This window comes from Malurus melanocephalus, unplaced genomic scaffold, assembly GCF_030028575.1.
Source record: "Malurus melanocephalus ecotype Western Australia unplaced genomic scaffold, MMel_1.1 scaffold_25, whole genome shotgun sequence".
Lineage (NCBI taxonomy): Eukaryota > Metazoa > Chordata > Aves > Passeriformes > Maluridae > Malurus > Malurus melanocephalus.
In genome coordinates this window covers 2,251,315-2,264,885 of record NW_026623257.1, presented here as the reverse complement: position 1 = coordinate 2,264,885, position 13,571 = coordinate 2,251,315, and the positions used below count along the sequence as shown (strand labels likewise).

General features: G+C 42.9%; 1 protein-coding gene across 1 annotated transcript; it reads left to right on the top strand.

Annotated features, from left to right (window-relative positions):
- The first annotated feature begins 74 nt into the window (after positions 1–74).
- On the top strand, positions 75–7,936 carry ZNF622 (zinc finger protein 622). The gene is made up of 7 exons (XM_057390384.1): positions 75–408; positions 1,920–2,528; positions 3,963–4,223; positions 4,945–5,107; positions 5,923–6,035; positions 6,864–7,007; positions 7,597–7,936. Exons 2-7 carry the CDS (start codon positions 1,922–1,924, stop codon positions 7,722–7,724), a joined length of 1,416 nt encoding a protein of 471 aa, XP_057246367.1. The 5' UTR covers positions 75–408; positions 1,920–1,921; the 3' UTR covers positions 7,725–7,936.
- Positions 7,937–13,571: the final 5,635 nt, after the last annotated feature.

The following is a 13,571-nucleotide window of genomic DNA, read 5'->3' as shown; positions in this document are numbered from 1 at the left end:
TCGGCTCGGTTCCGCCCCGCCCGGCTCGCCTCGGCTCGAGTGGCGGGGCAGGCGGGAGGCGGTGCGTTCCGGCCGAACCGGCTGCAGGCCCTTGGGGCGGAGGTTTCCTGTGAGCCCGGCCTGGGCCACGTTTGGCCTGGAGGCTCCCGGCTGCCGCCCGCGCCCCCGTCTTATCTCTTGTTTTATTTAATACCTGTTTGTTTATTTATTTATAGGTTTTGCCCGGATTGATTTTTGTTGTCCATGTAATAAACATCTGCCTTGTGCTCAGTTTAAATTCAACCGAAGGCAGCTAAAAATCAGCCTTAATAAGGAGCCTCAGGGGAGATCGCGACTTGTCCGGAAGGGCTTGGCTGTGCTGCGAGCTTGTGAGCGCCTGGGGGTTCCTTTCTCTGACCCCCACGCAAGGTACGAATCGGGTCCTGTGCCTTAAAGCGGGATGGGGAAATGCAGGCGGGTCATGGGGAGGTGTTGTGTAACTACACGGGATTCTGCCGGGGCCTTCTCTGATTCATGCAGTTTGCGTTTAAACACGTGTCCATGCAGACGTGGTCAGAGGTGAAGGTTTATGGCTTTAGTTTCTATTACTTACACACGTCTTCTGAGCTGCTGATGCCTGATGATTTTTGCTTTTCCTTTGTACGCTTTCTGTACCCTCTATGCATCCGCCTGTACCCCTTAGCCCACATGTTTGTAATTCCTGAAGCTTGATATTCCAGCTTAGTTTAGGAGTTCTGCAGGGCAGAGACCAAACATCCTGAGGAGTCAGTGTTCCCTGTGCTATCTTAAACCCGAGGCTCCAGCCTTGGGTGAAGCCTTCTCTCCAGAACATCTTGTGTAAACTGGGCTCTGGCCTCATCTGGGGGGGGACTCATTAGAATAGGGGGACATTACTGCATTTGTTAAGTTTCTTATTGGGGAATCCTAGATAGATATGCTAATTCCTGAAACCTATAAAACTTGTACCCGTGCTGTACATGGGTGTGCATTCTGCCATCAAGTTGTGCACCTGRGATCCCAAATACCGAGGTAAAACCCTTTTKATCCCCTTAACCKTGTCTGTGTCATTATTAAAAACTGRYCTTTCAAGGCAACACTGCCTTCTTTTACGTGGGGGGAAGGGGAGGAGGTTGGGTGTTTTTAAATGGTTAATGTAACGTGTAGCTTTYGTCTGCCCGTCATGGACCAGAACACTGTTTTGCCTCAGGTTGCTGCGGGGGGTTGGTAACTCACAGCCAGCGCGGCTCTGCGTCAGTGGTTTATGGCAGCAAGATTGGTGCTTGGGATGGGGGAGGGACAGGGACAGGCAGGTAGCAGGGGAATGYGTCTGGGAGTACTCGGGATCCCTCAGGGAGCAGTGAAAACTTTTTTCTCTAAAAYGCAAAAAGCACCTGTTACACTGAGTGGATGTTTATAGTACTAACAGTAAAATATAATGCCCTTTATTTTCTGCATCCCCCTGTCACTGTAGCACTGCAGATAGCACAAGCAGTAGTAAATAAGGAGCCCAGTGGTTTCAGGGAAAGAGCATTTTGTAACATGTGTTTTGACTCTACATGTTTATGATTTCTGCCACTACTTCTCCCTGTTAGTACCTTCAGGGAGGGGCTGTTCTTCCTCTACCTGCTTTCAGACCCCCCTCATCCTAATGTATTAGTTGGTTTTTTTTTCCAGATAAAGCCATAGTTTTTCTAAATCAGTTAAGAGATGAGGGTGGTTTCCGTGGGCTCCAGATCATGTTTTTTTTTCTCTTTGCTTTTGGAGCATTCAAGAGATCACATCAATTTTGTTTTAAAAGAAAAGCTAAGTTTCATTAAGCACTGAGAAGGAAGGAAATGTATGGATTTGGAAAGAACAGCATCAGTGACAGGTCAGTGCTCTGCAGTTGTAGCATGGTTTTATTTTCTCTCTCTTTCTAGTAATGGCTACCTACACTTGCATCACTTGCCGTGTGGCTTTCAAGGATGGTGACATTCAGCGTGCCCACTACAAAACCGACTGGCACAGATACAACCTGAAGCGTAAAGTTGCTGACATGCCTCCWGTCACTGCTGAGAATTTCCAAGAGAGAGTCCTGGCACAGAGAGCAGTAGCAGAGGAACAGAACAAAATCACTGCCACTTACTGCACAGTGTGCAGCAAGAGGTTCTCCACCTTCAATGCCTACGAGAATCACCTGAAGTCCAAGAAGCACCTGGAGCTGGAGAAGAAAGCTGTTCAAGCTGTTAGTGAGAAGGTAAAAATATTAAATGAGAAGAACCTGGAAAAGGGGCTGGCCCCAGAGAGTGTAAACAAAGATGAAATGAACACAGCTATTCAGCAAGTCATCAGAGCCCAGCCATCTTCATCTCCAAAGAAGACACCTCTACCTCCTAGTAATGCAAGTGGCTCTCCAGTTTCCAGGGAAAGTGCCAGCTTGTCACAGAGCAGAGAACGACCAGAAATACCTCCACGGTTGCTGTGGTTTGAACAGCAAGCAAGGAAGCTGGCCAAGCARCAAGCAGAGGAAGAAGAGGATAATGAAGAAGGTAAGGCAGTAAACACACTGACAGGAGATAGCATGGGGTAAGCTATGGATTGTGCAAAAGCTTCCTCCTTCTTTAGTAGTGCATCATTTTCCATTATGAAAGGTCTGGCTGTTAATTCAGTTTTCAGTTTATCAAAGGAATTAAGGTTTGGAACCCGGACAGCCCGTGTTGGCTGTCAAGGACTTTTTTACTGTCTGAACTGCCAGCTGTTCAGCTTGCAGATAGSCACTAATGCTTGTTAAGGTTGAATATAAATATTCACTAGTATTAGCACTATTTCCAACATAAAGATTCAAAGGAAGTTTCCTTTAAATAAGTCTAATGTAACAGGTTACCCTAAAACTACTTCTGAAAAATGAACAAAAATCCAGTTCATGACTGGATGATCCAAATGATCATTTGCTATTGTCCCAACTCATTTTCTGATCTGTTGAAGGGAGGTGCAGTGTGGTTGTTTTGTTTCCCTCTGCTCACCAACACCAGAGGAGAAAGTCTGCTCTTCAGCCTGACTGTGTGGCATTACTTCTCAGCATGTTGATATTTSCAATAAAATCAGTTTAAAAGTGGCCACCCCAGAGGCCTGTTCCTTTGAATACAGCTCTGTGTTGGAGTTCAGCCTGGAAAGCAGACAACTGAAAAGATCAGAGCTTCAGAATTTCCAGAAAAGGGTTATTTTTAACCTGCGTGCTTTCAATGCTGTATTTGACAGTGCAGTTCCAAACACATCTATGGGAGCAGTTGAATTGGCCAATTGAGCTGAAGCAAGGGGACAGGTATGAATGAAGTGGAACCTCATTCCAGCTTCTGAAAGCACTGTGTCACATTACTGCATCTGTTCCAGCAGTTTTGTGCTCTTGAAAATTCAGGGAATCTGTTCTGCATAAGAAATATTTACCTCTGAACATACCTCTTAACACCTAAAGAAGCAGCCAACTTGTACCTGTCTAGTATTAATGTGTTAGTCATAAATTGTGTTGCGAAAATCTCGGCAGGTTTCTGAATGTTAATTTTCCTTTTAAGTTGGTGAACAGGAGTGTATTTTCCTTCACTGCTGGAAATTAGTATTTTCCTGATGCTGTCAGAGTTTCTTGTTTTCAGTGAGCCATGCTTGTGTTCTTGTGCTGTGGTGAATTAAATTTAAGGCCTGGAAGCAGCAGTGAAGTGTTAGTAGTTGCAAAAATGGAGAGGGGAARGTATTAGATCTGCCATCATTTTTGTGAGCTACCTTGTGCTTTGCTGTGCATCTTCAAAAGAAACTTGTTTGACTGGCAGTGGTAAATTCTTGCACCTGTAAGTGACTGTGTGGCACTAAGCTGTAAGAAAAGAAAATGCAATATTTTCTGTGATGGCTTTCTCTAACTTAACTGGGACTTGATTTGCTTGGGAAAAGCAATCATATACAATAATCTTTTCTTTTTAAACTTCCTTTAAAAGACTGGGAAGATATGGATTCTAATGAMGACATTGGCTCTGATGAAGAAATGGAAAGTGTGGAAGAAGAAAAGGAGGACGAACAACAGGCAGAGGCTGAAAGCACTCCTGCTGTTGGGGCCATTCCAGTCACAGACTGCTTGTTCTGTCCCCATCACTCAAGATCTCTCACAAAAAATATAAAGCATATGACCAAAATCCACAGCTTCTTTATTCCAGATATAGAATACCTTGTGGATCTCGAAGGACTAATCAAGTACCTTGGTATGACTAAATGTTCTTTAATTTTTCATCAGGATAATTATATTCTGATAGTGTTGGTTTTTGTTTGGGTGTGACACCAAATGTTTTGGTTTGGGTTGCTTTTTTTTTTTTTTTTATCTGAGTGCTGTCTAGTTCAGTATTTTGATCATGAGCAGGACCACAGGCTTTCCAGGGAGAAAGAGAAAATTTGGCTGAGCACATGTGATTGTGTGCCCTTTAGGTCTCATATAGTTTACTCATGTTGAGAAAGTTGTTCAGATAACATGAAATTTGGGACAAAGTTGTGTTGCTAAAGTGTGCGTATGAGCTGTGTTATCCTACTAGTGAGTCACAAGTATTTTCTCCTTAGTTTACAATACTTGTGAGAGAGCTAAAAGCTAGGAAAAAATGTATCTTCCTTCAAGTCTAAAAATAATGGTGAGAATAAAATAATTTTTGTGTATCAGATTGGAAGAAAAAYGTATTGGAAGTGCAAAATTTGTTACTGAGAATACTGAATGATCCATACCTTGTCACAAGAAATCTTTAAATGCACGGACATGTGCCTGATGGGGCTGGTCAGTCGAGGCATAGGAACAGCATGGCTTTCCTGGAAATGAAGGGCTTGAGGCTCCTTTTCGCTGTCTCTGCCTGCAAGCTGGGAAGGCTTTGTTGCAGAATTGTTAATTACTGACTAGGGAGATTTTGTTCAGACCAAYAGAAGTGACACTGTTTCCTGCAGGAGAGAAAGTTGGCATTGGGAAAATCTGCATCTGGTGCAATGAAAAGGGGAAATCCTTCTACTCTACGGGAGCGGTCCAGGCTCACATGAAGGATAAAAGCCACTGCAAACTCTTCACAGATGGAGATGCTGCCCTGGAATATGCAGATTTCTATGATTTTAGGTGAGGACTCTTCTCTTTGAATGGGACACAGATGGGGACAGACAAAAGTACAGTTCCAAAACTATAATTAATTCTTAAAATTTAGTCTTGTTTCTGTTTATTTTGTTTATTCTGATGTTTATTTTACATTGCTGGTTCACCACTTTTCTAGATAAAGGTAACATGATCAGTTCTCTTCTAATCTGACTACTATTACCTGTCCTACATTTTGAAATTCACAAAAAATGTATTTTGTTTGTATGTTTGCTGTTACAGAATTTAGATTTCGGTGCCCAAGCAAAAGCTATAAAAGGGCACCACTGTCACCTCTTACCTTTGGGGCAGATGTGGACTTAGTACCTACTGTGAATTTCTTAACGTAATTTTTGGTGTGTAGCTGGAGTTAACAGGAYTGCTGTGATTTAGAGGCCTCCTGTTGAACTTCCTGTAACTTACCTTCAGCTGTGTTCATTTTGGTCAGAAATATTTTGTATTATGGTGACTGGTGGGCTTATTGGATCTTCTGTGAACTCTCATTCAGTAGCTGTGCAGAACCCATGRGCTGCTTCATGACTGCTTTTCGCCCTAAGTCACTGCTAAGTGTGCAGCAGCAGAACCGTGCTGGGTTGCGAACAGGGTAGAGGGAAGGGGTTCTTGTCTCCAGGCTCTCTTCAGGGCTGGGTGCTGCTCAGAGGAACTCCCAAACCAAGGCAGGTGAAATGTGACAACGTTTGTGCCTTGCTGTAGCTGTGCGTGCTAGTTCCTTTGGTAGAGTGGGTCTGGGTAGCTGTGCCTGCTCTCTTGTGTATAAACCATGTACTGCTGCTCTTTCACAGGAGCAGTTACCCTGATCATGAGGATGGGGAAGATGTGGAGGGTCCTGGAAAGTGCCTGGCAGAGAAAGACTTGGATTATGATGATGACACCATGGAGCTGATCCTTCCTTCAGGTAGGCACTGGGTTTGTGTTGGAACATACTTAATTTGCACTTCCCATGTGTGCAGCCAGTGCCTGCAGCATAGACCATTGCTGTGTTTTCCATTGGGAAGGGAGAAGGTAATTTTACCTTTAAGTATTTTTGGGGTTATGTYGTCACATTTCATTATTTTCACTGGCAAGTAGTTCAGCTTCAGCATTGATGGATCTGTGGACTGGGGCAGGGGGTTCCTTTGCACATTTTATCTTTTCATTATTGACTCTCATGGTATACTCCAAGAGTTGCCATATCTTGTTTTAGTGAAGCTTGGAGAGGCTATAACTTAGGTTATCTAGTGTAGGAATTTTTTTGTATAGAACCAGCTCCTACCAAATTCASTCAACTAGTTCAGTAAATTCATTTATTTAAATTGCCTTTCTCTAGGTCAGCATTTGACACTCTAACTTGCTTTTTTGTTGTTTGATTTTTTTTTGAGGAGGCCTCAGGCCTTTCATTCTGAAAAGTGCTGCCAACTCTTGAGTTACACAGGTTTTCCTGAATGTCAGSAAGTGGCTTCACTGTTTACTTGAAACAGCATTGCCTCCCTGCTCATTCCACTAATTAAAATTTTATTTTCTGATAACTGTCTGTTATCTCAACTAAGGCCCTCTTGAACAGCAGCACATTTTGTGTGTTTTCATCAAGCAGTTCCTACAGAATAACATAACACTCTTAAGGTTCTGGACCCTTTAGAAGCATTTCTCAGCATAGGGGTTTTCCACGGTTTTCACAATGTGCTTGAGTACTCCATTTCAGAGGCTGTTTCATGATGGATAATAAGATGTCCACTTCTATGAACAGGTGCGAGGGTGGGTCACCGTTCCTTGATGAGGTACTACAAGCAGCGSTTTGGTGCGACAAGTGCCGTGACTGTTGCGAAGAACAAGAAAGCCGTGGGTCGGGTGCTGCGGCGGTACCGAGCCTTGGGCTGGACCGGGCAGGCAGGTGAGTGACAGCARGAGGGGTTTGTGGAGGAGGAGGCTCTGGGATGTCATCACTCTACAATTCCAGAGGTCGACTTTGCTTTACATGTGGGGTTTTATGCAGTAATTTTTCATCCACTCAGTTCCTTTGAATTCTTGACATTCAAGCAGAAGAAGTTATAGGAAGTTTGTGTCTAAAATCCAGTGCAGCTTCTGTGCAAGCTTTTTGTTCCATTAGCATGCATGTTTGTTGTATTTGGTGATTTCCTAAGATTCTTGGTTTCTGTCTGTCCAAACAACTGCTCTTGGTATTTAATAATGTAAGTAATGCTTTGACAGAATACTTTGCCGGTTGGGGAACAGTGGTGTCATCTATATCCACTTTTAAAATACAAGGATCACGCTTGCAATGCAAAACGTTTTGCCTTAATCACAGTCATGGGTRTTTGTTGAGGGAAGTGGCCTTTCCCCAGAGAAAAGTGGAGAGCAGAGTGCCAGTATGGGAAGGAAAACCTATAGGTAACTGCTGAAGTACGTGGGCAGATCAGCTGGTTTGCATACAAGTGGTAAGTAAGGCTACAGACACTGATCTCTTCCTTCTCTCCCTGCAGGGGCCATCTCTGTTCAGCAGCGGGACATGCAGTACCTGCAGAGGATGAAGTCAAAATGGATGCTCAAGACAGGAATGAGCAACAAYGCTACAAAGCAGATGCATTTCCGGATGCAAGTCAGATTCTGAGTTCCCAAGAGAGCTGCRTACAACTGGTTATGGGAAGGAGGATTTAATGGCTTCTGGGTTGTGGATTCACTTATTAAAATGGACTCGGTACCTATCAAATGCTGATGTGTTTGCTGGTGTGCCCTCCTGTGTAAGAAGAATGGCAGGGAACTTATCTCTTCTGAAATAATGGTTGGCCTAACTTAAAAATAAAATACCTTCAGTGGAATGTGTGGCAAAGTGGTAATRGCTATGACTGAAGGTACATGCATAGTTTTACTGCCCATCTTTGTGCAGCCCTTTTCTGGGGGAAGTTGACACTGCCATGAACATCTTCAGCTTCCAGTGCTACAGACTGGTTGAGGCCATGAGAAGATCCTAGATCCAAATGCCTTAGAGGGAGTGTATCGAATGTTTTCACTTGTGGTGCTAGACTTGTTACCTGGGTGTTTTGGAGTTCTRTCTGGCACTATTGAGGTGAAAATTTGAGAGCAGATTCATGGAAGGTTAAGTGATCATTGTTTGAAAAAATTCACTGATGGAAAACATAGCTGCAGGATTAATACTGTCCTCAGAAGCCAACTGTACTTGCATAATGCTCCATCTCAGGCCTGGATTAGTAATTTGCATTGTAGGTGTTGTACATTAAATTTAATGAGTTTTCATTTCTTGAAAACTGCTCAAAATTATCCTAACATTTAGAGGAATGTCAATCAAAATTTTGGATTTCCTGTTTAAAGCTCCAAAGATACTGTGGATGACAACTTGTGTTGTTTCCAGTAAATACTGGTGTTTGGTTATCATCTTGCAGTGACCCAAGACATGTATTGGCTAGAACAGGCAGGCTCTCCCACTTAAACAGGTGAACTGTTGCAGGCTGGTGCAGAGAACACCTGCATGTTAAAAAGGTAGCAGCACTGTGTTGATCTTTCTSGTGTAGATGTTAAAAGTTTCCATGACTTTACCAGTTCTGACCTTCCTGTTAGGAGTGGGCATTTAGTGACAGAGTTGTGGGCTGGCTCACGATGCTCCGAGTTGTGTGCCTGACACTGACTGCATCCCACAGGRACATGGCTCKTTCCAGGCCTGTCAGTTCATTGTGWAAGCAGCTGGCTACAGCCAAGTTACACTTCAGCATTTGGGATTGCTCTGGGTTCCCGAGTTGTGGCTTTCACTGGTATGATTTTAATACAAGTTTTCTTCCTTTCTTGTGAATTATGTGTGCATGTTACCACTAAGAATGTAGGGAGAGACCGTCTATTAACAATGTCCTCTGACCCCTTGAAGTAGTTCTCTAGTCTCCCTGCAAGCAGAAAAAGAATTGCCATGTCAGCACATCTGAGAGAGTAGTGTATTTGTGGGACTCTTAGGRAAGTTATTATTTCACAGTGGAGGTRYATGCTGTGTGGGGTTTGTYTGTGGTGTTCTGCCTATTAGTGGTTTTTGTTTTTTTTAGTAAGTCTCTTGCCTTGGAAGTTTTTTCACTTTTTATCACAGTTTTTTCACAGTTTTTTCACAGTTACTGTGCTTACTGAGAAGAAGGAGCTTGTTTAGTAATGGAGGCTACAGATTTGACACCACATCTAGTAAATAAACTGGCTAATCCATTTTTTAAAGGTGCACATTCAAGACAATTGAAGCAGAGACAATTTTCAAGAAAGGCTGTTTTCACATCCAAAACCTTAAACTAAAGTTTGATGCATGAGTGCCTCCTTTTTCCTGACAAGGTAGAGTTCCTGCCATTGTATATCCCTTGTGGGATCTAGTGTCCGTTTGAATTTATTGTAGAGGGTTCATTCTGGGTTATTCACTCACAGAGTTAGAGGTAAGACACCTGGTCTCAGCTCTGTGACTCAAGCTGTGTCAGTCTTTAGACACCATATCCCTTAYTACAGTCATGACCTGGCCCAGCTTGTGATTATGGAATGGATTTCTAGTACTGAGGGTTTTCCCTGCTTGCATTTGACAAGTCTCATCATCTGGCCATTGGGAACTGCTCAAATATTTTTCTTTGAAGTTACAGGTTACTATCAAAAGGTCTTATGTTTATGGATAAATTAGATTGTCTTTACTCATAGGGCAAAATAAAATGCCACAAAAATGCAGAAATTGAAGGATCAAGACTTAGTAACCTGAATCCTGAAACCTGCCAAACTGGCTTTGAATACCAGAATGAGTCACCAGCGAGCATCAGAGCAGTAGTCAGCCTTGAGCTTTTGCAGAACAGTCATGGAATATACAAAACTTACATTAAAGAACTAAGGAATTGTTCTGGAAGAGTCTTGGGCATAACCTAGTACAATTGCTAAAATCTTAATGGTAAGTATTTAAGGATTCTTGACAGTGAAGGCAGAAATGCAAGGACATGATCCATTGACAAGTTACTTTGTAGCCATAAGGTTAAGGCTGAAGGTGCGTGGAGTTTGCTGCTCTCCTCTTCGTGAACGGGAACCAAAGGGAACTCCTGGAACTGTGCATGCTTGCTCAAAGAAGCCTGTTGCTTATGAGAAGATGGGGCTTGCCTGAATTCCCTGAACAGTCTAATTCAGAAAAAATGCAAGAAAACATGAAAATTTGTCGTTATTTTGCACATAGGTGACAGGGAGGCAGAAGGATGTAATTGGTATAATTTGCACCCATGATTCTGTCCTATGTATCTTGCTGCAGTTTAGTCAAAAGAAAATGGAAGAGAGGTATGAGAACCTACTAGTTTTAAAGGAAGAGTTGTAATACTCAGGGAAAAATGGCTGCTTTGGAAAACCAGCAGAGGGCGTAGGAAAGCTTTTCCCAAAATGTTTACTATGAAAATAGTTGAAGCCTAGTAAGAGCCCATTCGTGCAGAGCAGAGGTAGGGTGAGAAGGCAGAATTSACCACTACCATGAGCTAAGGTTAGCACTAGGCTTCTGTGAGATGAATTGCTGTTAATATCTTTAGGTGGGCCCCGGGGATATCTTAATGTGGGTCCTGGGGAGAGCATTGCTGGCATAGGATGGCTGGAAGTGGGGGGGTTGTCAGCAGGGTTCAGTGACAGTGCTACAGTCTGCACAGCTTGTAGGTAATTCCAGCTGTATCAAAGTATTTGAGAGTATTTTTATTGAACACACTTCTCAGCATTTAGTCTTTTACCTCCCTGTACAAAGGATAGCTGAGAACAATTCTTTGTTTCCTGAGGGAATTCCAAATTACATTTGTTCCCATCAGGGCATTATGTTTCCAGCTGTGATCTAGCCTTATACTTGTGCTCTCCTTCTCTAACCTTGCATTTTCTGGCYCTTAGGATGAGAAGGAAATAAAGTCTAGAGGCAACCAAGTAGATTTGAGACTCTCTTGGATGTAGTGGGTACTCTAGAGTAAGAATTTCCTAGTACGATTGCAATTTAGTGGGCGTGCTGTTCCTGGAGCAGGGGATGATGCCTTCTCAAGTGGTGCATTCGTAGTAGGAAAGGCTGGTAAGAAGCATAGCAAAGSTACCTAATTTTGGGGAAGGTTGGGGTTCTGCTTGCCTGTGCAGCCATTAACAGCCGGGTATTGATCCCAGTGCTGCATCAGGCACTGCTGAATGAAACAGCAGAATGAAAGAACTGGTGAAGCTGGTGGAGCACATCTGTCATCTCCTTTTGGAAGCAGTTTTGTTTTGTGCACTTAAGTTACCTAAAACCAAAATCAACCCAAATGCTACTGGAGGGGAGAAACGTGTAGCTGATATCTGGAAGGAAGGAGGTAGAATGAGAGAGAAGCATATGGGATGTAGTGTGGCAGAGACACAGGAGACTCAAGAGTAAGATTAGCAGCTAATTATGCTGAACCTGCAAGTCAAAAAGTATATAAAGTAAGCAGCCCCTTTTAGAGTGCACTACTGATCCCCGATCAGTTTCTTCAAGGCAAAGGGCCTGACRTGTAAAAATGTTGGACTGTTGCCCAGCTGACATCACTTTGACCTATTAAAACTGAAGCAACCTGTGCTAATGGGCTTCATCTGCTCAAGGCTTTGGGTGTCTTCCTCCACACTATCCATAATGCTGCTGGTGGAGCACAGCACTACAGGGACTCAAGGGGATTATAGTATCATGACCTGCAATAGATGGAAGGCTAGAGATAAGCTTTAGGGGCACCYCTGACCGAAAACTAAAAATACATCATAGATTCCTTGACTCTTAATGTTTAATTGTTCATTCCAACGTTTACCATGCTGCAGCTGCAGAATAGCAGGCACCTGCAGAATAGCAGGTACCAAATCTTCAGCAGCTGGCAGAGCCTGGATAGTTAAGATGACCATCTGAAGGCACTTCTGACCCAAAGGAAATTTTTTTTTGTCTTCCACTGCATCCCATACTGTAAGATGCAGCAGCCAGGTACTTCAGGAGCAATAGAAGTGGTGACAGGTCACCTGTAGCTGGTTTTGTATTAAGGATTTGCATGTCTAGCATACCAGACTAAAGAGCAATAAATCCTGGCTGAGCCTGGAGGAGAATCAGAATCACTCTGAAATTTGTTCTCAGTATAGAGTTAATTATGTGACTCTTCTCAAATGCAAAAAGAGATCTGTAAGCAGGTTTGTTAAATAATGACATTAGCAAACATGAATATCTTCATGCAGTTCTCTGATGCAAGGAAAGGGGTTATCTAACATTGGCACATATTTTCTGTCATTCCTTACACTTGTTGTGTTGTAATCTTATGTGTTTTTCACTTTACTGTATGAATTTATTCAACTTTATATTTGCCAGCAAGGATAGGGATACAGGGATAAATTTCATAACCTTTCATATGGGAGTAAGAGGCTTCATCCTCCTGCATCATGTTAATAGGCAAAAGGGAATATGTACTAGGATTTGGAAGAACTGTGTGTTCACTTCATATCTTAAAATTCCTTGCCTGAAGGATCTTCGGAAATAGGTCTGAGTAGGAATAACTGGTGGTCAATAGCAGAGCGGGCAGCAACAAATGCTATTGATTAAGAAGGGGAAAAAGAAAACCTTTACATTTTGTATGAGCTCTAGAGGCCACAAAAAATCACCTGATGTTTTACAAAATGAAATTTGTAGCAAGATACACTTCTTCTTGGAACACTTCTTTTGTTATTCTGCCAGCGCAATGAGAACTTTATTTAATAATTAAAGCATGCCAGGAAGACCTGGCTAGACAAAACTGAGCATCTCAGTAAATATTCACAAGACCAACAGAAGTTACATTTCTACAACAAATTGGGTGAACCAAGCATCTCAAGTGTGTAAGAGCAGTGCAGCAGGATAGACTGCTACTCAGCTCTGGGGACATTTTCCAGCAAGCTGGAATGGAAGAAGGAGTCTCCCTGAGTGTGTTCCCTGTGTCAAACAAGCTGCAGTGCTCCAGAGGGGCTTTCAGGCTCTGCAGCACACTCACATCTGGCTCTGCAACATATGGGGGTGCAGCCCCCAATACCAGCTGAGTGCGGTGTTCATGCCTCAGCTTCTTTTGTTATTTGTGGTTCTTTTAAGCTAGAAAAGAGGGCATGCTTGTAAACCTCAGGGCCAATTTACCTTGCATTGCTCCACSTCTACCAAAACCCACCATGCAAAAACAATTTCACATTTCCTACCCCTGGCAATGCCTGTTAATGGTTTGCGAGGTTTATACAGCTATCTACAGATCTGTTGGCTTCCTTTTTTTCTGGCTTGTGTAGCTTTCCAGCCTTAAATTTGTGCAATGTACAGACATGAAAGCAGCCTGGCTTTCCTAGGCAAGATCTGCATTTAGTCTTTCACTGTTTGCCTGCACTAACCCTAATGTCTTAATAGTAGGGCAGCTGTGTGTTTGCTCATGATATGTGCACTGAAAGTCTTGGTAAAATATTCACTGAAGTGTTCCAAAATCCAGATATTTTCTGA